This window comes from Chiroxiphia lanceolata, chromosome 3 (assembly GCF_009829145.1).
Source record: "Chiroxiphia lanceolata isolate bChiLan1 chromosome 3, bChiLan1.pri, whole genome shotgun sequence".
Taxonomy (NCBI): domain Eukaryota; kingdom Metazoa; phylum Chordata; class Aves; order Passeriformes; family Pipridae; genus Chiroxiphia; species Chiroxiphia lanceolata.
The window spans coordinates 70,569,476-70,597,394 of NC_045639.1; the positions used below are offsets into that span (position 1 = coordinate 70,569,476).

Genomic DNA, 27,919 nt, shown 5'->3' on the forward strand with positions numbered 1-27,919 from the left:
AGAGGAAAAGTTAGTATTATGCCTGTGGTTTTCTAGGAATTTTAGAATCTTAAGTTTCAATTTTCTTTTATTTTTCTCTCTTGTCATTTTAGCTAGTTTTTTACCTCTTTTCCTCTTTTATCCATAGTAAAAGTGATTATTCAATTAAATTTTAGTTATAATGAACTAAGTTAGATCAAGCTTGGGTGTTCAAGAAAGTGATGAGACAGTTAAAAATGAGAAATCAGTGTTGTACTGACCAAAGCCAAAAATCTTCTTTTGCTGTTATAACCATTTGTGACCTCCTAAATGAGAGGTATTAAAAGGATTTTATGTGCCTGATGTGCACTAATGCCATTAATAGATTTGTAATATAATTCCTTTCACTCGGAACCTCTGAGCGCTGTGGTAATACATTTATTTACTATTTCATTGGTGGTACTTGGACAATATTGCTCATTGCTCTTTCTGTTCAATCAGACAATTCAGGTGGGAAACGAAGACGCCACGATGCACACGCTGTTTGCAGATTCTTTTGCCACGCTGGGCAGACTGGACAATGTTACCTTGGTGATGGTTTTCCACCCGCAGTATCTTGAAAGCTTTCTAAAAACTCAGCACTATCTGCTGCAAATGGATGGTCCACTCCCGCTTCATTACCGACACTACATCGGGATAATGGTATGCAGCGAGCAGAAACAGCCACTCTGGCAGCAGTCTCTGGTCTTGTTTAATAGTGCTTATTACTGTGTTTTGCAGTTTCTAGTTGGAAAGGCATTTCATCAGGAGCTAAGGGGAAAAGCAGAGTAGGTTTGTTTGTGTCTGGCTCACAGATCGTTTCATAAGATCAGCACTTATTCACAGTTTTGGTAGGACTGTGAGAAAAAGGGGAAAAATGTGTTATAAAAATTAGACAGTTGTTTGTTATTGGTGTCCTTAGTATCTCAGAAACTTTCTCAAGAAAGCTTGTTTCTATGTGTGTGTGTCCTGTTAAATACACCTCCCTCTAAATCAGTAGTCAGTCCCATCATCTGTTTCTGAGCATCTAAATTCTAAGCAATTCTTCTGCCAGAAGTGGTTGATTTCCAGTCTGCCCATTCAATGATCTTTGCTTGCTGAAGTTGAATTAAAGTTTTGGGCCGCATCTTAATTTGATGCAGAAAATATTAGTGTTTGAATAAATTATAATGAATCTGTCTTGGCTGAAGAGCTGCCTGTAGTCTCTCTTGCTATGTGTGTTCTAAAACCTGCTTTTGCTGGTAAAAATTCACCTAGAGACAGCTTCTATCCCCTGGGGAGTATGATGCAGCATGGATTACTTGCTTCAGGACATAATAAATCCGTGCCTGTACTTCTCCCTGGGTATAGGCATTTTGCACCTGTAGCCAGCATAGTTATAGTGTATATGAATGAGGGATATTTATGTTGTGAGAACAATAATCAAAACAAGCTGATGTGTTCATCTCAGAATTTTTTTTTTACTTCAGCCTTTGATCACTGCAAGTGTTATTCTTGCATATTTTGAGGAAATGATGACTTATGTTACTTGTCATAAAGCACTTTCTGTAACTGTTTTCTGTATCACACTGTTTTCCTTTCTAGGCTGCAGCACGACATCAGTGCTCTTACCTTGTTAACCTCCATGTGAATGACTTCCTTCATGTTGGTGGAGACCCCAAATGGTTGAATGGTCTGGAAAATGCACCTCAAAAACTGCAAAATTTAGGAGAACTGAACAAAATGTTGGCTCACCGACCCTGGCTTATCACCAAGGAACATATCGAGGTAGGTCTTTCCTGAAGTAATGTGAATGTACCCTTTTTTTCCAGTAATGCAATCACATATTCTTAGGATTAAGAGCCAGACTGGGTTAAAGATGTTTTCTATTAGTGACTTTGATTTCAGCGCTACCTCACTGTGATATAGCATGATACAGTATCACTTGTGCCCTTGTAAAACTAATGTGATTGTGTGCCAGTGATCATAACTGCTCTTAAATGACTAAAATTTAATTTACAACACATTTGTAATTTGACATTTCAGAGTGTCATGTCAGAGTTCCATTGGTGCAATAACGATGTGCTCAGGTCTGCCACCTCCTTAAGTCATGTGCTTTCAGTAGCCAGAACCGCTGGGTTTTTGAGATGCTGCCAGAGGTTAGGCAGAACATCAGCCACCACATTTTTGCCTGGTTCAAATGCTGAGTTTTCAGGCTGGGTTGGAGGGAGCAGGCTGGCAGAGCTGCCCAGGGGAGCAGTGGTGGTAGAAGCCAGCCAGGACCACAGCACCAACAAGCCACCAAGGGGCTGCTCCTCTGAGGGCCACCTAGATCAGCCAGCTCCGAGGGCACGTGCAGCGTGTGTGTGGCGACGGCAGCTCTCATGGCCTGCCCCGGGATGAGCCCTGGCTACTGGAGCACCTCCTCTGCTCTGTCTGTGCCCTGAGCAAGGAGGATGTGGGTGCTGAGACTTTCTCAGTGCTGCCTTGCCAGGCAGAGAGGTGATGGCAGGTCCTGCTGGGAGGCAGGGCACTGGGCTGTGCAGGAGGGCTCATGCTCTGCCAGAAGGCCCCAAACCTCCCACACTTTCCTGCCTGAAGGGGAAGTTGAGAGTTTGAAGCTTCTTGTGAAATCTAGAGCATTCCACCCCCAGGGACAAGATGGAGGGAGCCCGGCCCTGATGCCAGGTTCTTGACACAGTTGATCTGCAAGGAGTTGCCAGGGTTTTCTGATGCTGCAAAGACCATTTGAAGAAACATGCAGCTGTTGTGGTTGCATCTTCATTTGAGGTGTGAAATTTCAATGCAAGTCAGTCTGGCCTCGATACAAACCACACGCTACAAAAGGGAAACCCAAACTGATTCAACTGCTGAGGACCAGAGAGGGGAGAGAAGTCATCTCCTTTGTGGCTTAACCCTGGCAGTCATCTGGTAACAGGATACTGAGCACATTAATGGCAGCAGAGAGTTAGGAAGCAAGATTGGATGTTGGAAAAATAATTTTACCTGGTAAAGAAATGTGTTGATCAGTTGCATTAAGGGGGGGGTCTTATGAATGACTTTAATACTTTTGTCTTGCATTACTTTTTAAGCAACTTTTAAAGACTGAAGAGAACAGCTGGTCCCTGGCAGAGCTGATCCATGCAGTTGTTCTCCTTACACACTACCACTCCCTTGCTTCCTTCACATTTGGTTGTGGGATCAGCCCAGAGATCGACTGTGAGGGGGGTCACACTTTCAGGCCCCCTTCCGTCAGTAACTACTGCATATGTGATATTACAAATGGTTACCACGGGGTGGAGGAAATCCATGCCAGTCCAACTGGAAGTATTCCAGTAAGTATCTGTCTGAACAAACAATCTCTTTCTATAGCAGTAGTTTCTTTGTAAACTTAACACGTGGAGGGTGCCTGTCTCTTTTCATTCATGGGGAGTGGGATTGATGAGCCTAAACCAGTTGGAAAAGTGTATTTAGGAGGAACTGAAATGACAGTAGTAAGCTGGGGGAAGCTACCAAAGGGAGAGAGATCCAATCTCTGTTGTCTATTTTTTTGGATCTCCTGTCATTCATAAAAGCAAACTGAGATGACTCCAGGTCTCAACTAGTTCGTGGTATGTGTCCTGAGCAGCAGTGGCCAGGAATGCTTTTTTCATGGGTGCAGTGGAAAGTGGGGTCTTCCTTTGATTCCAGCCTCTGACTTTGTTGCCTTGAGGTGTTTGTGATGCATCACACAACAGATCATTTTAACAGATCATTCAGTTTTCTGACTGTCGTTAAAACAGGCATTTCCTGCCTGCAGCAGTTATGCTGATCTGTACTTGCTTCCAGTTAGTGAAAAGCATGATGTTAACTGCACTTTGGTTTAAGAACAGCCATGAGGGCATTTTCTGCTGCAGGTTCCTTGCCCTCGAGACTTTACTGCAACGGTGTGGGTTTAAATGGCATTTAAATTTTGTTAGATGGAGCTTGCTGGCTCTCTGAAGGAGCAAACTGCAGAAGGCAGAGAGGAAAAGGGCAGAACTGTATAAATTAAAGATAACTTTATTACACTTTGTGCTCATGGATTTTTACAAGACTGAATGCCGAATTAATAGTCTTGTGGTGTTAAAACAGCTCCTGTGAAATACAATTATCTTGAACTAGCTTTCTTTTGAGGCTTCATTAAATCTGCATTTACACTCATTCTTCCTTTTTCCTTCAGTGTTTCTTCTCTGTGAGCAGAGAAGGGGAAAAATACAGTTGGGTAGTAAATTGTGGTTACTTCCTCTATCAGAATTTCTGTTACAGCTCCTTGTTTTTCAGTTGTTAATTTAGATTAAGTAAGAGAAACTAATTTTAGTGTGCGAACCACTTGTTCCAAAATGCTGTAGTTTTTAAATCATGCTAAAAATTCCAGCAGTTTAACTGAGATGATGACTAAATGTGAACCATTGGGTCAATACAGGTTTCTTTCAAAAAATGTTTTCCTTGAAAAATCCATATTTAAATATGTAAATGAAGGATATCAGTTGCGTTTAAATTTTCTGGCTTGACAATTTCTGCCGTCTTTGTCAGTTCTCGTTGCATGAAAATTAAATGTCTTTCTCTTCTTTTGAAGTCTACAGAGTCGGTCTGTGAAGTTGAAGCTCTTATGGAGAAAATGAAGCAGCTACAGGAGTGCAGAGACGAAGAAGAGGCCAGCCAGGAAGAGATGGCTACACGTTTTGAAAGGGAGAAGAGAGAAAGCATGTTCGTGTGTTCTTCAGGTAGAACAGACGTAGAGTGAATATATCTTTATTTAGACTTTCTCAAATTATTTGAAGAAATACCTACCACTGTAAAAGGGGGGAGGGGGAGTGTTATTAGATGTCTCGAAAACATTACCATTTCTTTGAAAGGATCAAGATTAGAGATGCATTGTTTTCTTCCAGAACACTGAAAAGCAAAGTAGTGCCAAAATTTGTGGCTTCTCTGAAACACACCATAACAATACTATGTTTAATAAAAATCTCCAGCAGAAACAGAATCTCTCTTTTCAGAGATTTAAAAGTTTCACAAGAGATTTAAGCATCTCACAAGACCCTGTAAAAAGGCCTTATCCACTTTGCTGTTAGTGTGTATGAAATGTTGCTTTCAGGTGACTGAGAGACAATACCTAACCTCTTACAGGCTTAGGGTTGTCATGGGCTCTTCAACAGTTTCATCTGGAAGTCTCAGAAGTCTCTTTTTTAAGAAGCAATCTGTTCCAAAACAGGTTTTTCCCCTGATATTTTTACAGACCCCTTGAGTTAGGAGGAAAATGTCCCCTAGACTTAGGGGACAGGGTGAAGACTGGTGCACAAAAGAAGGGAGAAAAAGATGTTTGTCTGTTAGAAAGAATCTGAGTGTTTTTCATGGAGTTGCCTCCATAGCTGTAGTCACACTGAGCTGTACCAAAGAATCTTCATACGGGTAGTCCAGTGAAACTCTGTGTTTGTTTAAAAAGCACAGAGACTCCCATTCTTCTGCAAAAGTTCTGCTAGGAGACTTTCAATTTGTTCTTACCAAAATTGTGTGAAATTCTGTTTGATATTACCAGAAGATGAAGAATCTGCAGCAACAAGAGATGTGTCTCGTCACTTTGAGGATACCAGCTATGGTTACAAAGACTTCTCCAGACACGGAATGCATGTGCCCACCTTTCGTGTTCAGGTAACAAGGATGGGGTCTGCTCTTGGGAGGCTTAGTGCACAATCTGTTTGTTGTGCCCAATACCAAACATGGAAATCACTGTGCTGTCTCTTACTGACCTGTGGGTGAGGCTTAAAGCCAGCAAATGAACAACCCCCACCTCCCAGTGGATTACCTGCTCTGAGATCAATTACATTAAAGCATTGGGTCTTCACAACGTCATTTCTGACATTCTCCATTCTGCATTTTTACTTATTCTAAGGATTATTCCTGGGAAGACCATGGCTATTCCTTGGTTAATCGTCTTTATCCAGATGTGGGACAACTACTTGACGAGAAGTTTCATATTGCTTATAATCTGACTTACAACACAATGGCCATGCACAAAGATGTGGATACCTCAATGCTAAGACGAGCTATTTGGAACTATATTCATTGTATGTTTGGAATAAGGTCAGTTTTACTATTTTTGTTCTTTCTCAAATTGAAGCAGAGTTGTTATTTAAGTAAATGTGTATATTTTTTAAACATATTTGTGTTTATGGTGTAGGGCCAGTAGTGGTACAAATGACTCAACAACTTCTTTTGCCATGGGAACTTAGAAACAATGCAAGTGAAATAACTGCTTCTTGAAAATGAAAGTGATTTTTTTTTCAATTCCGAACAGATACGATGATTATGACTATGGTGAAATTAATCAGTTGTTGGACCGCAGCTTTAAAGTTTACATCAAGACTGTGGTTTGCACTCCTGAAAAGACCACAAAAAGAATGTATGATAGCTTCTGGAGGCAGTTTGAACACTCTGAGAAGGTACAGTTTGCGCGCATGCTGAGGGACAGACACAGGCCCCCGATCGATGCCACCCTGACAGGCACAGCTACCCAGCTAGCACTTAAGCTTTAGCTGATGTTACTGGGATTCTGCTCACACTCAGTAGATTTGTTAGGAAGTGTAGTATTCCCAGGCTGAAATACCTTCCCATTTCCTACTGCATGTTTGCTAGCTAACAGCTGACATGGACTGCGCAAGCTCTGAGCAGTATGGGGGAGTTAGACATGTTAATGCTACAGCTTCACCTCAACTGCAGTTGGTACTGCTTGTATCCCAGAGAGGCAGGGAAGGGATGTTAGATCCATCCCTCCCTTGGCCTTAGACTCAGAGCAGCTGCTGGTTTGGCCAGGGTCTGTGCACTCCCCTGGTCCTTTATGGATGGCCCCAAAGCAGTTCTTTTATGGTAAAGCCTGAAGCCCTGCTGCTGGGTTATAGTCTGAATTGCACCTCCCAGTCATATTCCTTGCTGTTAACTCTCAGATATCTGCTCCAAAACATTTACATTCTCCAGTTTTTCTTTGGAAAAATATTTCTTGGCCTTGCTTAAAATCAGTGCTGACACATAAAGACGCCTGAATCGTTAGTGTTCAAATCATCAAAGGCTCTAGTTCTTGCTAAACCCCCTAAAACAGGGTCCTATAACTACAGTGATTTAAGGGTGTTCAAGTAAAACACTTACCTATGTTTTGGTTAGACTAACTGATAGACGAGCTTTTCAAGCACACAAATTCTCCTTTAAAGCCCAAAACTTTGCATCTCCGTAGCCATCAAAATCCAAAGATCCTGCATGTACGTGTCACTGAATGCAGTCACCAATCATGCTCAGGGAAATCATGCAAATGAAACCACACATAGCCCTCACATGCTGGAGCAAACTCACAGCCACCTGCTGTCAGTGAGAAAATACTTTCCATGCCCTCCCCCACGCAGTTTCTGATCTCATCCTCAAAGAAAAACATTAAAGACATTGAGGAGATGAGCTTGGGGAACACTCTGGTAGCTACTGAACACCTGTGTCTCAGTAAAGACAGCAGGTCTGTGGCACTTCAGAGTTTTTCGTGTGCCTCACCTTGGCTAACCACTCCACGTTGTTCAGGTGATAACTACCTGTGTGTTTCAGCAGGGGCAAACTACCTTATCAGCTCTGCTCCACAGGTACCAGCTGCCCTTTTGCCTTTAATCTATTACCCTCACTAAGCTAAATTTGAACAGGCCGTGCATATGCTGCTGCTGCTGAAGAAGGGCTTGTGTGCTTGAAAGCTTGTCTGTTTTTTCCAGCTAAACCAGCTGGTCTGCTAAAGGGTGACTGCCTCTTCCTGGGAGCGTGGCCCTGTTTAGGTGCACGTGTGACCCCCTGCTGTGCAATGCCACTTACTCTGTCCCCGAGGAGCTTCATGGCAAGAACTGATGGTCTGGGTGGCTCACACAGGCAGTGCTCCCCTGCTGCTGCTGCTGCTGTTGTGGCTGCTGCTGCAAGCACTGACACGAAAACCACAGCCCTGCAGGCTTCCTTTAGCTGCAGCACATCACTGTGAGCACACCACTAAAGCCTGACTTCTCTTTCCTGAAGGTCCATGTAAATTTGCTTCTGGTAGAAGCTCGGATGCAAGCCGAACTACTTTATGCTCTGAGAGCTATTACTCGCTATATGACCTGATGTCTCCGGCTGCCTGTTGACGTTGGAATGTTCTGCAGCTGCAGTGTGGCAGAGGAAGATACGAAGCCTCAGGACCAACAGTAGCTATAAGTTAAGATGCCCATTGTGCCATAACTCCTTTAGTTTCAGCTATTTCCATGTTTGGAATATCGTTGCTGCCACTCGGCAGTGAATGCTTGGCAGTTGAAAAGACAGGGTTGTACAGAAGTGCTGCCTGCTCATGGTATTTTGGCTTTAGACAGTATGGGACATTCTATGAATTTGTGGCAATATAGCAAACTATAGATATATAGATCTTGTGTTAAGGCAAATACTGTGGGAGTTGGAGCGCGAAAAGAAGTGGGATTTGATGACATTTGCTTTCCCTACAAGAATAATTTTAGAAAATCTTGATGCTGCTATTTGTGCAGGTGGAGTGAACAGACCCAGGCTGTTCCAGTTAAGCTAGAAGTGGAAGTGAGCACTGCTATTGTCTGAGCCTTTACTGTGTGTGGTTTCAAAAAAGCCTTGTTATTTAGATTCCCTTTTTAATCAGAACTAAACCTCTTCTGTCCACAGTGATAATCTGAAAGATAGCAGTCAATTTTCTCAACTAGTTTAGCCTTAAAATGCTACAGGACGTTTGTTCAGCATTATTTCGTGAGCTCCAAAGTGCAATGGTCTTCCTATGGAAAAAAGGGGACTGGAGTCCTCAGAGCTTTTTAGAGATCTACCTACCTAAAGTGTCGAGTAGCTTCTTGTCCTCTTTTTCACAGATGAACCAAGAAGGAGCTAGGACAAGGTGTGGGAATGTTGTTCTAGACTGCCAAACAGTCCTACTGTATTACATGCCCAACGCTGGTCTTACTGATTTTTGCAGTTGCTTAAATAACTAGGCTAAAATCCATCTATTTTTAGTAAATCAAAACATGATTAAAATGCTGACGTTTAATATACATTGGTTTTGGAGAACACATGAATACTTTTGTATGAGTGTGAATTGCTTTTTAAATTTGTCAGTATTACTGGTATTTTTGAAATAAAGGTAACAACTTTTTCTCTTGGTGTTTCTGTGTGGTTTAACTTTAAGCTTCTGTTCTTACTGGTTCAAAGACCACTTAAAAAATGTCTGAAACAATAACTGTGCAAACATACTTAAAATGATGAGCCATGAATTTTTCAACTGAGTCTAAAATGATAGGAGAAAATAAAGTTTAAAAACATAGATCTAGATCTTCATTAATACTGTAGTAGGAACACCCTTCCTATACTCCTGATGTTTTCTCTTTTCTCACAGGCAACGGACATGGTGGGCTCAGAGATTCCAATATATGTTAATGCAATCACTTATTTTCAAAAACTAGCTCTAAATATAATTTTAAGAGTTAAACTGATTTTAAAATCCTTCAGTAGTGAACTTAGTTCCAGATTAGGCTGCTGATTTTCATTGGCTACTGCCAGAAGGGTGGTGAGGTCTGTGCAGTCAGATGGAGATAACAGTCAGGCAAGAGGTAACAGGGGGAGGAGAGTTGCTAAAAGGGAGTGACAAACTATTTTGGACACACTCCTACAGCTGGTTGTAACAGGGGTTGTAGTCCAAGTGTAAAAACTCCTACCTGTTCAGAGGAAGGTAGAAGCCTTATTTGTAAGGCAGGAAAGTGTGACTTGAGGTCAAGAAGCATTTGGACAACGCTCCCAGGCACATGGTGTGATTCTTGGGGCGTTCTGTGCAGGGCCAGGAGATGGACTCAATGATGCTGATGGGTCCCTTCCAACTCAGCATATTCTATGAATCTGTGAAATGGTTTTCCCAAGCCCACAAGTAGAATCCATTTGATTTCTGTCCTCTGGCCTGGGTCTCAGCTCAGACTGGTTTCTCTTACTGCAGAACATTCTGGGAACAGTTTTTAGTTTACAGTCCAAGAAGCTAAAATACCTAAAAAAAAATCTAGGGGAGAAAGATTAATAAACCGTCAAAAATTGTGACTAACAGGAAGCATCTGGTGCTTCCTCTTAACTGAAAATACAGGATTTTTAATGTTCCAAAAAACAGAGCAAAACTTTCCTGTCTAAGGGCATATCATACAGCTGAGCTGTGCCTTTCCAGTCTGTGAAGGATGTTTCTGCAGCACCTCAGTCTCCTGCTGCTTTTTGGGGGTCAAAGGTAGACATGAATTCTTCCAAGAAAGCTAACCTGGCCACTTCCATCCAAGGCTCTTCAGACACATCCAAGTGTCCTCTTCCTTTTCGAGCAGTAAACATGGCAGCATCTGTGTGTGTCTGACTGCATATGGTCACAGTTGCCATCAGAGCACGAGCCACAACATGCAGGCAATCCCAACTACACTCCAAGCTACTTACTTTGGAGAAAGGGCCTGAAAGTTTTTGGGGATTTTCCATTAAAAAATGCAGAGGGGTTGTGGTCCTAAGTAGAAGACAACCAGCGAGGCTGTTTGTTAAGCACAGTGTCAGCCAAAGACAGCGGGGTGAGTCTTTAAAAACAAGACAATGGTTAAATTGACAGATGCTTCATCACAGTAGCGATGGCTGCCTGGAGCAGCAGCTGTGAGTGATGGGAGGGCACAAGGGACCAGCCCCAGCCCTGCCTCAGTGACCTCAGGTGCACTGTGCTCCTCAGCTCTCAGCCCTGACAGTCCCAGGTAGCCCCGCAGAGCCCCAGCCTGTGGCCTTGTGTGTGCAGCAGCAGCAGTGTCACACCCCCCTCAGCTGTAGAACTGGCAACCCTCCCCAAAGGGAGGTGTGGCTAAACAGGAATGGGCTCCTGCACATAAGAGACCTGTTTCATTGAGGTTTGTGGCAAAGATACCCAAATGGTAGACAATGCCATAAGAACACACCTGAAATTCAGCATTCTGGAGCTGCTGCTTCTTACCCACAACTTTTTTCTCCAGAGAGAGACATGGGGCCATGCAGCTCTACTGGAGCCACTGCCGGTCTTTGCTGATGGGTGTTTGGAGGCTTGTGCTGCCCTTGGCTCTCAATCCAGCACTTCTGAAGGCACCTCCTCCTGAAGCAGAAGGCAGAGCTCACACCCAGCCCTCAGTTTTGGGCTGCCTCTGACAGTCTCGGCACTTGTCAGTTCTGATCAGAGCTGCTGACAGGGCTTAGCCATGAGGCCCGTTCCATTGCCCCCCACCCTGCCCTGCACATGCAAATGCCAAAAACAAATGCTCCCTCCCCACAGGGAGTATTTACTCATCATCCTTTCTTTAATACTCCCCAAAAGTAAATCCATTCTTTTCTCCAAGAAACAAATGGAGCCATTTATCTTCTGTTCAACTTCAGCTAAAATTAAAATGGCAAAAGAAGGGATGATAATTGAGATATTTTCAAGCTCAGCAGAGCTGTTGTAAGAGCCAAACCACATCGAACTGCTGAGCAGTTCCTGCCTGTGGATTGCAGTGATGGAGGCTGCCACACGCTCCTGAAGCGACTCACTGTGGGGCTGAGCCAACTGGGCACAAGAAATAATGGAGCTGCTGAGACACAAAGAATATAGAAAATTTCATTACCTTCACTGGAGTTTCCTTCTCACCATTCCCAAAACCTGGACCATGAAATCTCCTCGTGCCTGGCCTATAGAAGCAGGGGCCTAAATTAGGAAAAAGGTCTCCCTACTCTTCTACTATGGCTCCACTTCCCAGCCTCCTCTCTTGCTCTCCTCACCCGGAAGCAGCGGCCTGGGCACTACCAAAGGTACAGCAGTGCCACTGAGGGAGCTCTGAATCTCTGCCTTAGAACAGCAACTTCTTCCAGCCTCCGCAGGGATTGCCAGGCTGGAAACTCTCCTGCTGCACACAGCACAGTGCGATGCTGTTGACCCTCAGGAGCAGGAGCCCGGCAGCCTCCGCACAGCAGTTTATTCTTAGCAATCTGAGGTCAGAAAAGAGAGAAATAGGTCAGGTCTGTAAAGCTCCCTGGAGCCAACCAGGCTCTTAATGCGTGAGGCCAGGGATGTGCCTGCTGAGCTAATCCATGGGCTACAAGCAGGGACTTCTACATGCTGAAAGGATGAAAACTGAGCAACAAACAAGCCAGCAGCAGTCAGAAGGAACATGAAGGAACAGGTCTTTTTTTGCCCCATGGATGGAGATGCAGGTTCAGGGGAGACAACTGGCCAAGAAGTCTGAGAAGCAGAGGCACACAGGTGGCTCCTCGGAGTGTTGGAAAAACTGAAAGAAGAACACAACAGACCAGCTAAAATCTTCTCTGATCAGGGATACAAGTGTTTTGCCTTAAGATGTGAAGTCCCAATTCGGGAAAGGCCAGCACAGCTTATATCCTGTAAGTGCCAAGGCAGGAGCTGGGATAGCTGGGATATTGTAGACCCCAGTCACAGAGTATCAGAAAAAGAAAGGGGGATCTCCAAAGGAAAGGGAAGTGACTTTCCTCCAACCACTGACAGCATTCAGCCTGAAGAGTGAAGCTCACGAAGGAACACAGCACAGTGCCCAAGCAGCATATGGGTTACTGTGTCGCACAGTTTCGTATAAAGTAAAAGCATATACAAGTCTGTAGGTGAAATGTGGCTCCTGTCACATAATGTTCTTCTGTACTGCACAGCATTTTTGGTACCACAGAGGTCCAAGTACCTTCTAAAAACTAAAAGTTCAGCAAATACATTTGTTTCTCTTTCCCAGCCAGGAAATTATGGAATCAACAGACAAATCACACTGAGCAGCCGCTTGATCAGCTCAAGTCTATTGTAAAAAGTAATTACACATGCAAAAATTTCATACAAGCTCTTCAAATGATAGCCATGCTCTTTAACATTCTTCCTCATGGCAATATACAGGTATATTAGAAATATAAAGCTATACAGTTTACACGACCAAAAAAAAAGAGAGAAAAGACTGACTAAAACTGAGTAATAGGCACAGCTGGAAGAAAGGAGTGATGGCTTTGAATTCTATCAAGAAGTTTCTCTGCCACAGGTTTGAACTCTCTTTCCCAATGTAGTTTGTGGGAGTCCCTTCCCTCTCTGTCGAGGCTGCAGTCCAACACTAGTTTTTCATCTGCAATCAAGGAAAATATTGTCATCAGTTCCGAATAAAAATATACCCAACTATCTATTTTATGACTACAGCACATACAGATTACCAGTTGTGCACGTTGATGGCTTAAAAATAACTCTGCACTTCAGATAAGCTGAGCATCACTGTCTGAGGGATTTAGATTGAATTGAAAATAAAGGATGTTAAGGTCAGTAAAACAGTGAAAAGGGCATTGCAGGTTCTTTTATTCTTACAGGTATAGCTCAACTGTATTTCCAAGACCAAGCATTTACTGGGACTGTTGCTCTGCAAAGTACCAGGATTTAACATTACCCACAGCAACTTTGCTAAGGTAAGGAATCAATTCATCTAACTACAACTATGTTTTCCCTGTCACAAATTGCTCTGCTAATCTGGTTCATGGAGACCCTTTCAAACTCTTATCTACTATCATACTGAGGGAAACTGGAGCACACTAGTTACTGTATTACAGATGCCCTCCCTTCCTCACAAATTTAAAAAATAAAACAACAGAACACTCTTTAATAAAGGCAAGCAATGTTAGGAATTAAGGGAAGTCATCACTCATTATTCCTCCTCCGTTATGCCTGGCACTGGATGTGGCAAAGAGACAAACTCTTACAGAAAAAAGAAATCAGTCTGCAACCAGAAGCATTCTCCTGAATACAGGAATCCACAGACACAGCTGATAATGCTGAACAAATGTTTTCATACAGTTTAACAGGAGGATATTTGACATTAGGGTACTTTACTTTAGACCATAAATGGGCCTAAAATGAAGGTGGAATCCTGCTCCAAATGGGAGTGTGAAGTGTGACTTACCTTTGGCCTAGACTATGAAAGAGCACCAGATTCACAACATGTTAAACGAGTAACTCTGTCAGGGAGCTTACTGCACAGTCACAGCAGGTAAGACAATTTGGGGCTGAAGAGAAACTTCAGTTCCCACATTTTGAGTCAAACTTTGTGTAGAAAAGAGATGCTCAAGCATCCAAAAGCATGCCAAGGTGCCTGTGCAGAGCAGATGGCCTGAGCTGCAACAGCTAGAAAGGAAAGAGCAACATTCCTTGTGCATGGAGATGGGCTCAGGTTCATACAAAGCTACCGGCAACTGCAAACAGTACCTGACTTCTGTGCCACTACACTGTTTCTAAACTACCAAAATGAAATGTGAGGTAGATTACAAAAGGGGTTCTGCATAAAGAGATGCCATTTAAAGCCTTTCTGTAATAAAATAAAGAGAAAAGACCCATTCTTTCAAGATGGATGTCATATCTCTGCAGGAAGAAAACCTGTAATCAGAGATAAAATCCAGCCTCAGTCATCAGATCCACATTTGATGATATCATAGGATAATTTAGGTTGGACAGAACTTCTGGAGCAGAGCCACCATGTATAAGGTTGCTCTGGTCCATGTACTGTTGAGTACTGAACATCTCCAAGGATGGAGATTCCACAGACTTTCTGAGCAGGCTGTTCCAGTGCCTGGCCCCTGCCATGATGGAAATTTCTTTTCCTAATGTTTAATTGGAACTTCATATTATTGCAACTTGTGCCAGTCTGCTCTTGTCGTATCAATGGCACAGTAACCCAACATACCTAAAACAACTCTTAGCAGCAGAGAAGTGAAAGAACCTGAAGTGGAAGATAAGGGATTATGGGCCTTGTTTTCAGGGAGAATTGCTTTGCCTACTCCTGATTTTTCTACCCAAATTAACTATCTTTAACACAGAGCAAGAAACATTTCTCCCTTTTAGTAGACAGCTGTTGCTCCCAAAAGTTGATTGAATGTTTATGGAATCACTGAGGTCAAGAATTCCAGTACTACAAGAACAAGGGTCAGAACCAGTTCAAAGCTGAAGTGTTGAACTGAAACAGTAAATTTCCCAAAACAGAACGTGAGTAACACTGTGGATCAGCAAGGATCAGTGTTCCACACGCAAGCTGTACATCCTCAGATAATTTAATTTTCCCACGACTCTCCTCAAAAACTAGGAAAATTGGGTACCGGCCAAACAGCATACAAACTGGCTGCAAGCCCAGGGAAAAGACAAGCACACTGGGTCTGCACACTGTGGGGGAAGCTGAAGACCACAGTGCAGACCTCAGTGGTCTGCAAGGGCTACCCATCCTCATAACACTGGCAAGACAGGGGCCAGGAGCTCTGGAAGCTACTAGCATGTCATGCAAGAGTTCACATGTACTGAGATTCCAAAATAACCTCCTTGAATTGATAGTGGAGGTAAAGATGAGTAGGAGAAAAAGTCTGGAAAGAGCAAGGAGAAAAGAAATTTCACTGAATGACCAAACAGAAGAATGTTATCAAGATAGAGGCTCATCTCCACTGCTATTCTTGAGGGCCTGGAACAAGGCAAAGCTGCTGCCAGGGGCCTGGGAACATCAGCCTCCAGAAGCTTTGAGCCAGTAAAGTGACGTGGAACTCGAGAGCAGCTGAAAGAAGACAAATGACAAGTGCCACTGGAAAGCAGAGCTGCTGCATATCAGGCTCCGGGGATCAGGCAGGGAAAAAGAAAAACAAATGGTGTCTTTTGTCCAGCTTTTCTCTTGGGCCCAACATCTTTTCAGGCTATTTCCACTCCCTTTTAGCTCCCTCATAATCTCTTGTCATCTTGTGCCAGGTAGGGGAGGGAAAAATAAAGGGGAGGAGGCCAAGCACAGCAGGTGAAGTGAGGTGCTGCTGTGCCATGCTCCACTTTTTCCGCTTCCTGAGGGTGTGCTGACGCTTAAGTAGAGTTCACTGATGGTCAGCAGTTGCCTCCTGCTTCCTGAATGATAGAATCAGAGCAATGATGGTTCAAGGCTGTTACTGAATACAATGGGAGGAGGAAGGTATAGGACAGTATTAACCAGCTGCTATTACTAAGGTTTGTTGGCTTTTTGCACACAGAGGAACCAGATCCAATGAGTAAGATGTGCTTCTCTTACAGCTACTCTTCTGACTACAGTGTGAAGAAAGACTAGCCCTCTGATTTCATTCTAACCTACTTTTAATTAATTTGTCATTACAGTTGCATTACAATCACAATTGCAACTGCAATTGCAATCATACATGAACTTCCAGTTCATGACAGATGTACCTGTTAATGAGAGTCACAATTACTATCCAGCCTGCACTCTGCAATCAAATCAATTGCTCAAATAAGCAGTGATTTAAATGCAGAGAAAAAAGTAAGTACAAATTTTCTAAAATGAAGATATATATTCCTTTCTGCGTGCCAGAAATTTCACGCATGATTGTGGCTGTAAAGTTGCAGAACGTTAAAAAGTGCACTAATAACCTTGAAATACTGATATTTTCAGGTAAATAAATCCTCAGAAATTCACCCACTTTTCTCATTGTCTAAAAACAAGAGACCATGGGGATCTCACATTCTGTCTGGGTCTGACAGCAAGCATACATCTTTACTCAATTTCCAATTAAAACCATATCAAAATTAGTTAGTTTCCTTCAATTTCATTGACATTTTAAAGATTCAAGTGTTTTTAAAGATAATTGCAAATGACCTGCCCAAAATAAAATCATAAGCAAAGCAGTGCTCAAAAAATAAAGAAGGAAAATTACATCTATTGACTATAGGACTATCACACAGCAACTAAAGTCTATAAAATTTGAAGCCAAAGTTGAGTGTCCAGATGAAAAGATCCAACTGGGTAGGTGCATCAGGGTCTAAACATTCACCTTCCAGCCTGCATTTGTGGAGGAGCAAGCACACCCTCCCTGGCTGAGGGGAAAAGCCATATTCCCCAGTGGTGTCCGGTGTGTGCTGTGCAGTAACCAGGTGCATCACAGCCAAGCCCTTGCTCCTCACAACACCTGCAGTGACCTCTGAGGCCAGAAGGGCCCACACCCAGTGAAAGGTATGCACTGAAGGTCTAAGCAGGCAAAAAGGCAGCTGGTGGAAAGCATTAGGTGCATGCCAAGGAGGCAAACTAGAGTGGGCACTGACAGCAGAAAATTCCACCTTGGCAATCTGTAAGACCTGAGGGAATGTGCTGAATGGCAACAGACCACTGTGTTGCTGGATAGTCTATACCAGCCAACCACTTAAAGCCACATGACAGGCTTCCCAACCAAGCTAATACTGCTTTGATTTTGCTTCTTCCATTTCTTTTATAGAGGAAAAGAGACCAAGACTACGAATCTCACCTAAAAGTGATGTGAGCAGCACCAGCAACGTGTCGGTATCTCCTCCAAAGCATGAGGCTGCACTTGTGAAGTTTTCACTGTAGTTCCACAGGGTTTTGCATATCAAACAAGACAGCTGCCAGTCTGCCGGCCCGAAGTCTTGCAAACAGTCAACTAACCTGTCAGTACCAAACAAAAACAGTGGTTTGCTCCATCTAATTTTCTCCTGAGTCCTTCAAAATCTGTAAGTCTAGAAATGTCAGCAAACTCTGTGAAAGTTTGCAGGAAAATTCTATGTTCATAAACTTCAGATGCTGTTTTCTTCCTCAGTAACTTCGCCCTTTTCATTCAGCATAGTTCCCTAAGGATGTGAACATGCCTTTTGTCTACATGCACATGTGTATGCTGCCTGTACCTGTCCATCCCCTATAACTTTTTAACCCAGTTGGCCAATTTCACTGACATGCATCATAAATGTAACCATTTCAGGGACACTAAAATTCTATCAAATTTCATTACAATTTGTGACTGTCCAAATGCTGTTACTGTTTTTCCTTCACAAATTTTTAGACACAGTACAGAAAATTTCAAATTTATGATTCTATATGCTACAGAATATATAATAGAAATTTCTCACATTTATTATTCAATTTGCCTGTAACTTGTTTTCACTCTACTTTTTCAGCTTTATATTGTAAATTAACTAAAACATGGGAAGGAAGGATGAGAAGATTATGCATTGTTTACACTGTATAAAAAAGTAATTATACGATGTATGAACAGGAAAGCTTATTGTTTCATAAATGTGGGTTGGACCAACTGCTTTATAAGCATGGGAACATGATCTTTCATGTTCCTCCAATTAAGCTAGATCCACTATTATCTGAACATCAAAGCTACAAGTGTTGCATCAAGATTTAATATCCCTTATAATATCAGTGCCTTAAACTTGAACTCCCAGAGAGAGGAGACTCAGGAGCTGTTCTCTGCCGAGCATGGCTACATCAGATAGTTCTCCCTACAGTATTAAGTAGTTACAAGAATTTCAACACACCATGTGGGATATCATGGTTCCTGAAGTAATCTTCACAGTCACACCAGATACACATTAAAGGTGCCTATTAACTGGAGCCCACATAGGATCCAGCTGAGTTGAGCATAAGTAGCTACTGCAAAGCCATGCCTTAGTTGCTCTGTAGTATGGTGCTCTCCTCTGCTGTATATATCAGCAAGATCTTTGGGAGATTATTCTATAGGTTTTGGCTTTACAGCAGGCTAAACCACTTTAATGCCTCTGCAAAAAAATCCCCATATGAAAGGCTCTTTCTGGATGAACATTAGGTGCCAATTTATCTTCTATGCTGGCATCTTTATTACAAGTTACCAGTCCCAGTAAAAAACAATCCAATTGCAATGTTTTGGATAAACTACTCAAAACTGCCTTTTTCATAAGCACAATCAGGAACTTACTTTCCAATTCCTCCTTCTTCCATCAGAAAAGCTCCTTTGTTCTTATCTACTGTGAGATTGAGCAGAACTCCACAGGCAGAAAAACAGACATCGTGGTTCTTGGAATCAAGCAAAGCAATCATGAACTTGTATACTGGATTGTAAAGAAGGAAAGAGTATTACTGGGAAGATGGACTTACCATACAAGTGCCATTACAACACACTTATTAAAAATGTATCCTTAGAAAGCAGGATACCCTACCCAAAAACTTAGCCTTGTAGCATATTACGGTGACATTTGTAGAACAGGTGCATGACTGAGAGTATAACACCATGCAGAACAACAGTTTTATTTTAATTTATTTTATAAAAATACAATAAAGAAATGTGAAAATCCAATTCAGAAGACGTCAAGTTGACCAAACTGAATTGAAGTTTATTTCTTAAAAGCATCACCCTCCTTTCAATTGCATAGTCAGCAGAAACTGCTAGGATTTGGCATCTGGCACTGTTCTTCAATCTGAGTGGCAGGGTTGCCCCAGACTGCACTGAGTCCAGCTGCAACTGCTGCAGCCTGGGGCTCCTGTGGGAGACAAGCAAGAAGCAGAGGCTGGACGTGCAGTGTCTCGCAGCGATTGCTGACACTGACTGGGGACGCTGTGGAGGCAACCCCAGCAAGGGAGTCAGTCTTGCCTAAAGGAGAGGCAGCCTCTCAGCTCTTCCTGAGCTTGGCACACCATCCACAGCCTCTCCCAGCTAGAAAATTCAGTCCTTTGACTAAGACAGTTCACCAGCAACCAGCTACTAAGTGTCAGTTCTCCCTTTACCTCCAAAAATGGTGCTTTGTCCACATTTGATATAAAGGGTTGCATATTGTGGTGTATCACCTCGCTTTCAGCGCTGACAGGTAGATACCAAGAAAATTTACAGTGAACTGGTGTCTAATTAAACTGATGACACACCCTCTGTGGATAGCAAGGAGTTGCCATTTTTCCCAAAGCTCTTTAGATACCCAAAGCAAAAGGACTTGAGAAGACTTGTATCCTACTTCACCCAGAGGCAAACAGGAGGTCTCTTTGTTGAGGCAGTGAAACAACTGCATCTTACAAAGTGCTACCTAACTGCTGAACATGGTATCAAAAATATGTGATTATGAACCTAAATGAGAATTTAGTTGGATTTTCATTTTATATCATACCACTACTAACCTGTAGGATTTGGAAAGCTTGATGAGCGAAGGGAAATTATAAAATTTGAATCTTTAGAAAAAACAGAGGTTTTGTAGTATTTACCTTTGTGAAAGCACCATGGTGTATTTTGCTAATCCAATATTTCCATTTTAATGAAACTGAAATAAATCGGTGTTTATAATGACTACTATTGGATTCTAATGTTTGCCTAATTTGCAAAACATCAGGGAAGATTGCTTCTACCCTTTAACTGAGACAGCTTATTAACAATCTTTTCTTTTCAGAACCATGGACATTTAAAAACAGGAGTCGTACAAATGCAAAAGCAACTCACTCTTTTTCTGCATGATGAAGTCACAGACCTCATGATACTGGGAAAGATTGCCAAAGACTCTGACAGCCTCCACAACTCCATCCATATTGTCACTCATCAACAGCTTCAAAAGCACTATTGGTTTGCAGAGAAATTAAACAAAAACAATTACCTTTATATCACAAATATGTGCTTGGCTTCTTATCAATGAGTATCAGAAGCAAGCAGCAACAGCAATAAATATGAGAAATTTCTTATATTTAAGAAATATACAGTTGTCTGTCTGGTGGCAGTGAAGGGGGTGAGCTGATGTTAGAGTGAGAACTAAATTGTGTAGGGTTTTGAAGATGAGACAAAGAGCTCCAATATGGTGCTAAGTGCAAAGGAATAAACAAAAGAGTTATGGACACAGTCCAAGCACAGTTGTAATAATGGGAGCCAGGTTTGCTATGCATTTTTGAGTGGGCTCATGTGGAAATTCAGCAAGACATAATTAAGAATATTGTAATATATAAGAGAATTGATTCAGATCCTGAACGGATGGTCTTATGGTGGGATGTCTCCTAAAACTGAAATTATTTTCTGACATTAGCTCTCTTTTCTCTCATTGCTGCTATAACAAGGAAGCACATTTTCTCTCAGCAGCTACTTAATATTGTCTCAATCCGAAGCATTCACTTCCTTGCTGCTTTCCTGCTTAGCAGCTTAATATATGATTAGTGTGTAACTTCAGCAGCAGAACGAGAACTTCAGCATTTCACAGGAAGAGCTATCATCATGGGGGGGTTTGCTGCATGGCAAAGGAGCGATGTTACAGAAGTTACATTTATCAGTCTTCTGTGAGTATGACACAAACCGCTGAAATCAGTCCATCATACACAGGATTTAAATAAGTCAACCCTTAACCCTTCTACCACAGAAAAGTGAAGGAAATAAATATAGAATAGAGGTTGGCTTAGTTCCCATTACTTCTGTCTCTGAATGTTGCAATACTGAACATGTCTTGAACTTGTCTTAAAGAAACATCTGAAATTATTATTTTTTGTCTTTGGGAACCACCACTTGTATCAGCAAATATTCTCCAAATGTCTCCTGGAGGAGGAAGCCTGCTGGTCTTCCATCAAAGGGTTCTCTTTCCTCAGTTCAGGCAGAGGAAAGGTGATGGCACTAGTTTCATATGCTAACAACAAAAACAGAAGAGGGAGAGCAAATGGGACAGGCAGAGAAGTAATTTGTTTCCACATTTTCCAACCAGCAGTAAGAGGCAGCTGGCTTATAGGTGACAAAATGAGTCATGACAGAACAGCAGAACTGTTACCTCTACCAGTCAGGACACTAGGTTGACAGCCAGGATATTTTTTCCTACTCCTCGTTCTACCTGTTGTGCAAACTACAGGTTCTGTCTTTCCCCCGTGCCTTGTCTATTTAGACAGAAAGATTTGCAAGACATAAACTCTACCTTTTGCACAACATTAACACAATGAGACCCAGAACTCAGTTGCAGTTCCTACACATCACTAAATTATTGGTGTCCATACTGTCAGAGGGGAGAGAATCCCCCAAAACAATACTGCCAATGGATTTATAAGCCAGAAAAGGACAGAAATCAGATTTTGCAGGTACAGAAAGTACCAAGAAGAAAAATTAAATCTTACTGTACTCTGATGAGAAGTAAAAAGCCACATGATTATTTTGGCTCAGGTATATGGATTTTTAACAAATCTAGCAAAAATTGCTACACAGAAAACAATACGGCAAATTCCTTTCGGGAATCAAGGAAGGGGTTTTGTCAACAACCCAGCTACTTTCATATAAGTCACAGAATTACTTTCCAAAAGAATCAGAAATCATTATAGGAAGAATTTAGCCCTATGAGCTTTATATTCCTACAATACGATACCACAAAACGCTATCAGTGTCTTTACTTTCTGTTATGTCAGAATATTTCCATTTTCTAAAAGCTATACAAAAAGTAATATTTTAAAAGTCCTTACTTTCAGCGATGTGCAGCTTCTTGTCTTGAACCACAGAACTCTCCACTTGGTAGTAGGACAAATTGTTGATTGTTGTGGCAGCATTGATGACCAGCTCTTCACAGTCATCGATGGACTTGTATTCTGAGAGTCAAAACCCACAAAATACATGTAGATTCCCGTGCACATGATTCTAACTCAGGAGTGCATTAGATCTCAAAAGCAAACTGAGTAATAGTTTACATGGCCACTATTATAGTCAACTATTCTGCTTTTCAGGAACATGGCAGAAGCTAACAGGAACACCCGATCCAAAAATGGCAATACAAAGTCACTCTTTATAACTATTAATTTAGAGAAATCATTGTGAGTAAGGAAACATGATTTAAAATCTAGTTAGTTAAGGCATTTTACAGAACCTATTTGCTATTTTAAGATGGCACTGAGGAGAATCCACATGCAGAAATAGGGCTATGGGATAGACACAGAGAAATACCAAGGACTATTATACTGAAATGTTAGGTACCTTGAAAAAAAAATTGGATAAAACACCTTTAACAATATTCGAAAGATTCTCTTAGAGTTCCTGACAGAATGTTAACCATCTGTAAGTCTGAAAGTTGTGTATACTGATTTATCTGAGGTTTCTGGCCTCAGAAACCAAGAGTGAAGGAAATAAAAGAGGGGAGAGAGAACATTTTGTAGTAAACTGACTGATGTAGTAAACTGAGTGCTCAAGAAGAGGGGAGGCTAGCAGAGAGAAGCTTTGAAGCTCAAAAGCATTTACACAATGATTAAGACATTGGGACAGTTTCAACCCATGAGAGAGAATGCAGTTGTGAGTCTGCCTTCTCTAATTCCCCATGACTATAACATAGTGTATAATCAGGTTGATTGTCTTAACGTAACATTTAATTTTCTCATCACAGAGTAAAATACACTGAGCCATCTGAGATGTATCTTGTCAGTGCTAAACTCTGTTACAGGGACAACAAACCCAGTCCTACTCTGTAATTAGATTTACAAAGGGATCGTAAGTGGTAAAGGAACTACAGTCCTAAGCCTCCATTTGGCAGGAGAGGGACACGCTCTTCCATCCAAAAGAGCTAAAAGGTTGGAAAAGAAAGAAAAAAATATGAGAAATTTCTTTGAGCAGGCTGAAAGTTATGGGCGCAGAGAACAAAAAGAATACTTAATTGAGAACAGTCACAAAAAATGCAAACCTTAAAAAAAATACCACCACCAAACACATCTATGTAGCACCTGACAAGAACAAACTTCCCTTATATATGAACTCTCAATGAGATGTGTTTAAAATAAAATTTGTTTTCTTATCCTAATGATCATATCTGCAAATCTAATCACTGAATTAAAAACTTCTACGACATCTTTCCCCAGATACTGAAAAGTCTGTATCAAAGCAGCAATGCATCCACTGTCTCAAACAGGCCTTCTACATAAAATAGTTTATGAATATCAGCAAACTGACTTCGGGTTTTTTTGCAATGAAAAATCCTGAACTCTCATTATAGGCTGAAGGAAGATAACAAACACAACATAGATTTTATTACCTAGTACTGTAACAAGTAATTCAACAACACGATGAGCAGCTGCCAGGGTGGCTCCTACACTGGGATGAATCGAGAGATTGGCCAGCACTCTTATCAGTTTTATCATAACATCTTCTGCTTCTGAAGGATGCTTTAGGTGGTTTTTTCCTTTTCCTTCTCTATCATGGTACCATGTCTGTGCAGTCAAATCAAGTTCGTAGTAGGTTTGGAATAATGATGTCAAGGTGTTAACGCTTTCTTTTTCTTTAAAAAATTGCTCACGGGCCTGGTTATTCTTTGCTGTTAAATTACCAAGAATGAAGACGATACGGATAACTAAATCCTGCAGTAAAATAAACAAACAAACCATATTGCATGGAAAACATCAGAAGGTATTAGCTGCTTAAAACGATAATACTTTATTTGCTTCACAATTCAGGTAATAGCACATCCAGAATGACTGAAGGAATTCCAGATACAGCACCTAGAAATAATTTTTTATGCTACCGTTTTCATAACCCAAATCACATAAGAAATCAAAAATGTCTGAGAGAACTAGAATAGCATTGGGGTAATTACTAATGGGATATACTTAGTATAGGTCATCTATTTTTACCAAGCCCACAGTAATCTTAAAACATCTTAAAACAGCACTTTATATAACTAGAACAATCATATGGACTAGAGCTTACTAATCTTTCAAGTGTCAGCTGTGATGGGCAAAGACCACAACCTTTCCTCCTCTAGGTCTGGTAATGATTGTAGAGGTTAAACTCTGTTCCACTGATTTATTACTGTTAAAGCCATGTTAGATCTTACTCATTTCATTGTTAATTTCAATTGCTTACAGACAGCCAAATTATTTGTTCCAGATTTTTACCAGAAATGTAATCTAAGTTGACTGTTCTGTTATTCTCCAGTTCCTCCTGTTTCTTCTTTTAAAAACAAGCACCCTACAACCTTGAAATTCTATATAATTTTTCAGAATCCCAGTGATTGGAATCCCCTTTCTGTCCTTTTGCAAACACCAAAGGTAAATTGTATCAGGCCTAGCTGTTTTGAAGACATTTAAATATGCTCCAGGTCATTTTTTAGTGATAAATGAACTTAGGCTGAAGTACAGATTATTCATTTGGTCATACTTAACCCTTTCAGAAAAGAAGCAAAAAAAGGCATTCCACAAAAAAAAGCACTTCACTATTCACAGTGACTTCTGTCAATAATGCTCTTCTGAACACTAGAGCAATTATTTCCTTATTGTCTCCTTACTCTACTAGAAAAAGTTTTCTTGTTTCTTTTTATGTCCCTTTTTGGTTGCATCTCATTTTGTGGGTTTTCTTTTTCTATTTTGATTTTTTTGTGCTCTTCCTACCCTTTTATTCTTATAATTGCTAAGTGATAAGTATTTTTATAAAGTATCTTGAGATCTCATGATTTAACCAAGTTGCTCTCTTAAAGCACTTTCTAGCCTGACCTTCAGTGGGATAGAGAATTGTACATACTGAGATAAAGCCTTTCTGTGGCAAGACTAGAGGATCCTAACTGAATGGCATTTAAAAACATACCTATCTTTCTCTTACCCACCAGTATGAGACAAGAAAAAAAAAATTCTGAAAGTCTGAAGTGACTCAAGTTTAAACTAATTAAAACATTTGCCTCTGTCACTTGCATCCAAACCTACTCATTTCCAAAAAGAAAAATCTGTAGCTTTATCTTAACAGTGCAGGTAAAGTAACAGCATTTCTTCAAGTATATCAGGGCCATCTACCCTTACAGATGCACTTGCACTAACCTAGAATTTTGCTAAACAATTTACATGCTGTTTTTCTTCAAATATCTGAATTATATTTACACATATTCTAACCCTCCCTGGTATTAATTACGTAAGTTAACCAGGCACTGTCGAACTCTGTTGAAGTATACATACTAATACTGAAGGAAAAAAAGATGTGTAGGCAGCAAGTCCTTCTTTCCTACAGGCCTTCACCAGTAAGCTGCAGGTTTGAAGCCTCTGCCACAAGACATTGTCAATAACATCCTCCTGGGAACACGAGTGCTATCATCGGACATGAGAAGCAGCAGTCTCCTAAGTGAGGAAAAGGTTCTCACATCCATATATTTAATTTTAGTATCACTCTGTAGGACCTGCTTCCACTTTTTTTAACTAGGCATCATATTTTTTGCTAGCACCTAAATGTCATCAAGACAAATTTTTATGAGCATTCTTACTGACTAACCACTAAGAGCTTCCACCTTTGCTGGCATAACACCCAATTCACATAGGCTGTAAAAATTTGAAACAAACAACTGATGAATCAGAAGAGAGAACTGAAAAAAGCAGGCAGTCTAGTTCGACTCGTTTATATTGACTTTCTAATTTTGGTCAGAATGGTATCAGCCCAGCAACAGCTCTGCCCAATCAGGAAACAGACAAACAGGTACCGCAAAGCAATCAACTGATATTTTGAGAAGTGTGATCTCAGCTGTGCTTTCCACCTACAGCCTAGCAAAACAAACTTATAAAACACTTCTTTTTTAGCTAAGCATATCCGGTTTTAATAGAATAGTATCGAAGATTCATTATCTTCCAGTGAAAGTTTAACTAACAGAGTCAAAGAGGAAAGCTGGTATTGACTTCTCCCGAGTAGTACAATGCTCAAGGGTTTGTATTATTTTTGGCTATATTTTTTAAATGCTCATGGGTAAGCACTGCAAGAGTAAAAAACACATCTCAGAATTTCTGTGTAAAAAGTACATGCAAAGTTGAATGACATTTTGAAACTGCTTGCAAGACTAAACCTGTGCAAGGCCCATGGGCCTTTTTGTACACAGCAAAAAAAAAAAACAACAACAAAATATTTTTTGAGTATTAACTGCATACAGAATTTCAGACATTCTTGCACACTTACAGAAAAATTACATTTATCAGATCAGTTTATATAATATGGAGGTTTTAACATGTATCACACTAAAGATAAATTAAAGACAGGAATTACAGTCAGTTATTTCATCTTTTTAGAGTGAGGCATTCATGTGAGACATGCTGTCCACAGAGTACCCAAACCTGAGTGGAAGGCTATATATGAGACCACACAGCTTCACTTATAGAAACAAATTGGAAGAAAAAAATCAATAAAAACTTGAGAAGATGGTCTTTTTTTTTGCTGCTATCTGTGAAGAAACTGTGATATTTTCATTTTTAAGGTGGTACTGGCACCACATACTCCATCAGCATTTAACTGTTATTCTTCTGGCAACTGGAACATTCACATTTGATCACAGATATGAAAGATTTCTTCGCTTATCTACTTGTAAAAATCTATTCCTTGCACTGCCCTAGTAGCAAAGGTACCTCATGTACTTGCTGACTCACAGAATTTGACAACAGTTTATCTTGGCAATTAAAGTATACCTGCCTTTCAGTGTAAAGCCTGATGAACAGAGGCACAAACAGTACAGGCTTACTTATCAGTAGGAAAGGAAAGCAAATTAGGTCAATAGTTTCTAACTAAAACAAGATAAATAAGGAAGGGGAGTCCATTCCAGACTCTGTGCATGCTGGCCAAGTACCTGCTGTTAATTTCTTTGGTGCCTGCGCCCTCAGAAGGGGAGGGATAGTACAAAATAAAAGGTCAGATGCCAGCAGCTGTGTTCCTATTGAATCATCAGCTGTAAATCAAATGTGCTCTCCATGTTATACAAACTTCAATGGAGTTAGTAAAAATTCTACCATCTGCCCTGCTTCTCATTCAAATCTAATTTACACTTCACTTCCAAATTTGTATTTCTGCTTTATTACGCACCTTGGAAAGAAAATCTGAGAGTTCTCTTTGCAGGGTCTGATAGTCTACTTACAGACAAAATTGCAGTAGTTACTCCATCCTGGAGCTAATCTCTCGCAAACACAGTATGGATTCATCTTGAAGTGATGTTCTATCTATGAAAGTTCTTGTTCAAACCCAGAAATAACAACTGACACAAAATGAAACTCAATTTAAAGAGAAAAAAAAAAAGGCGGGGGGAGAAGGGGGGGAAATGTGCTTAGAATGGTGTAGAATAACCTGGAAATATCAAAAGCAAACAAAGAAGTTCTTGACTGAGGAATGTGAAATAAAGAGCAGAGAGGAGAAGCTTTGCCATAGTGATAGCAGGGAGTACTTTGTCAGT

At 41.0% G+C, this 27,919-nt stretch overlaps 2 protein-coding genes across 15 annotated transcripts in view; one reads left to right on the forward strand and one right to left on the reverse strand.

Moving 5' to 3' along the window:
• SESN1 (sestrin 1) overlaps positions 1–9,151 on the forward strand; it is a 78,443-nt gene extending 69,292 nt beyond the window's left edge. For all 3 annotated transcript variants that reach the window (XM_032683690.1, XM_032683691.1, XM_032683692.1), the window contains 8 exons: positions 460–660; positions 1,582–1,764; positions 3,069–3,311; positions 4,574–4,721; positions 5,534–5,646; positions 5,888–6,078; positions 6,293–6,437; positions 8,029–9,151. In XM_032683690.1, the coding sequence (XP_032539581.1) occupies positions 460–660; positions 1,582–1,764; positions 3,069–3,311; positions 4,574–4,721; positions 5,534–5,646; positions 5,888–6,078; positions 6,293–6,437; positions 8,029–8,115 (1,311 nt within the window). In that variant the 3' untranslated portion in view covers positions 8,116–9,151. The remainder of the gene's footprint in view (positions 1–459; positions 661–1,581; positions 1,765–3,068; positions 3,312–4,573; positions 4,722–5,533; positions 5,647–5,887; positions 6,079–6,292; positions 6,438–8,028) is intronic.
• ARMC2 (armadillo repeat containing 2) overlaps positions 338–27,919 on the reverse strand; it is a 76,778-nt gene continuing 49,196 nt past the window's right edge. For 5 of the 12 annotated variants that reach the window (XM_032683687.1, XM_032683684.1, XM_032683682.1 and 2 more), the window contains 7 exons: positions 23,774–24,095; positions 22,224–22,346; positions 20,251–20,364; positions 18,748–18,880; positions 17,299–17,456; positions 12,974–13,130; positions 339–768 (listed from right to left, as the gene is read on the reverse strand). In XM_032683687.1, coding sequence (XP_032539578.1) covers positions 762–768; positions 12,974–13,130; positions 17,299–17,456; positions 18,748–18,880; positions 20,251–20,364; positions 22,224–22,346; positions 23,774–24,095 — 1,014 coding nt within the window. In that variant the 3' untranslated portion in view covers positions 339–761. Of the gene's footprint in view, positions 769–12,795; positions 13,131–13,181; positions 13,278–17,298; positions 17,457–18,747; positions 18,881–20,250; positions 20,365–22,223; positions 22,347–23,773; positions 24,096–27,919 lie in introns of those variants that run through there. The other 7 variants (XM_032683678.1, XM_032683677.1, XM_032683681.1 and 4 more) reach the window with 5 other exon arrangements.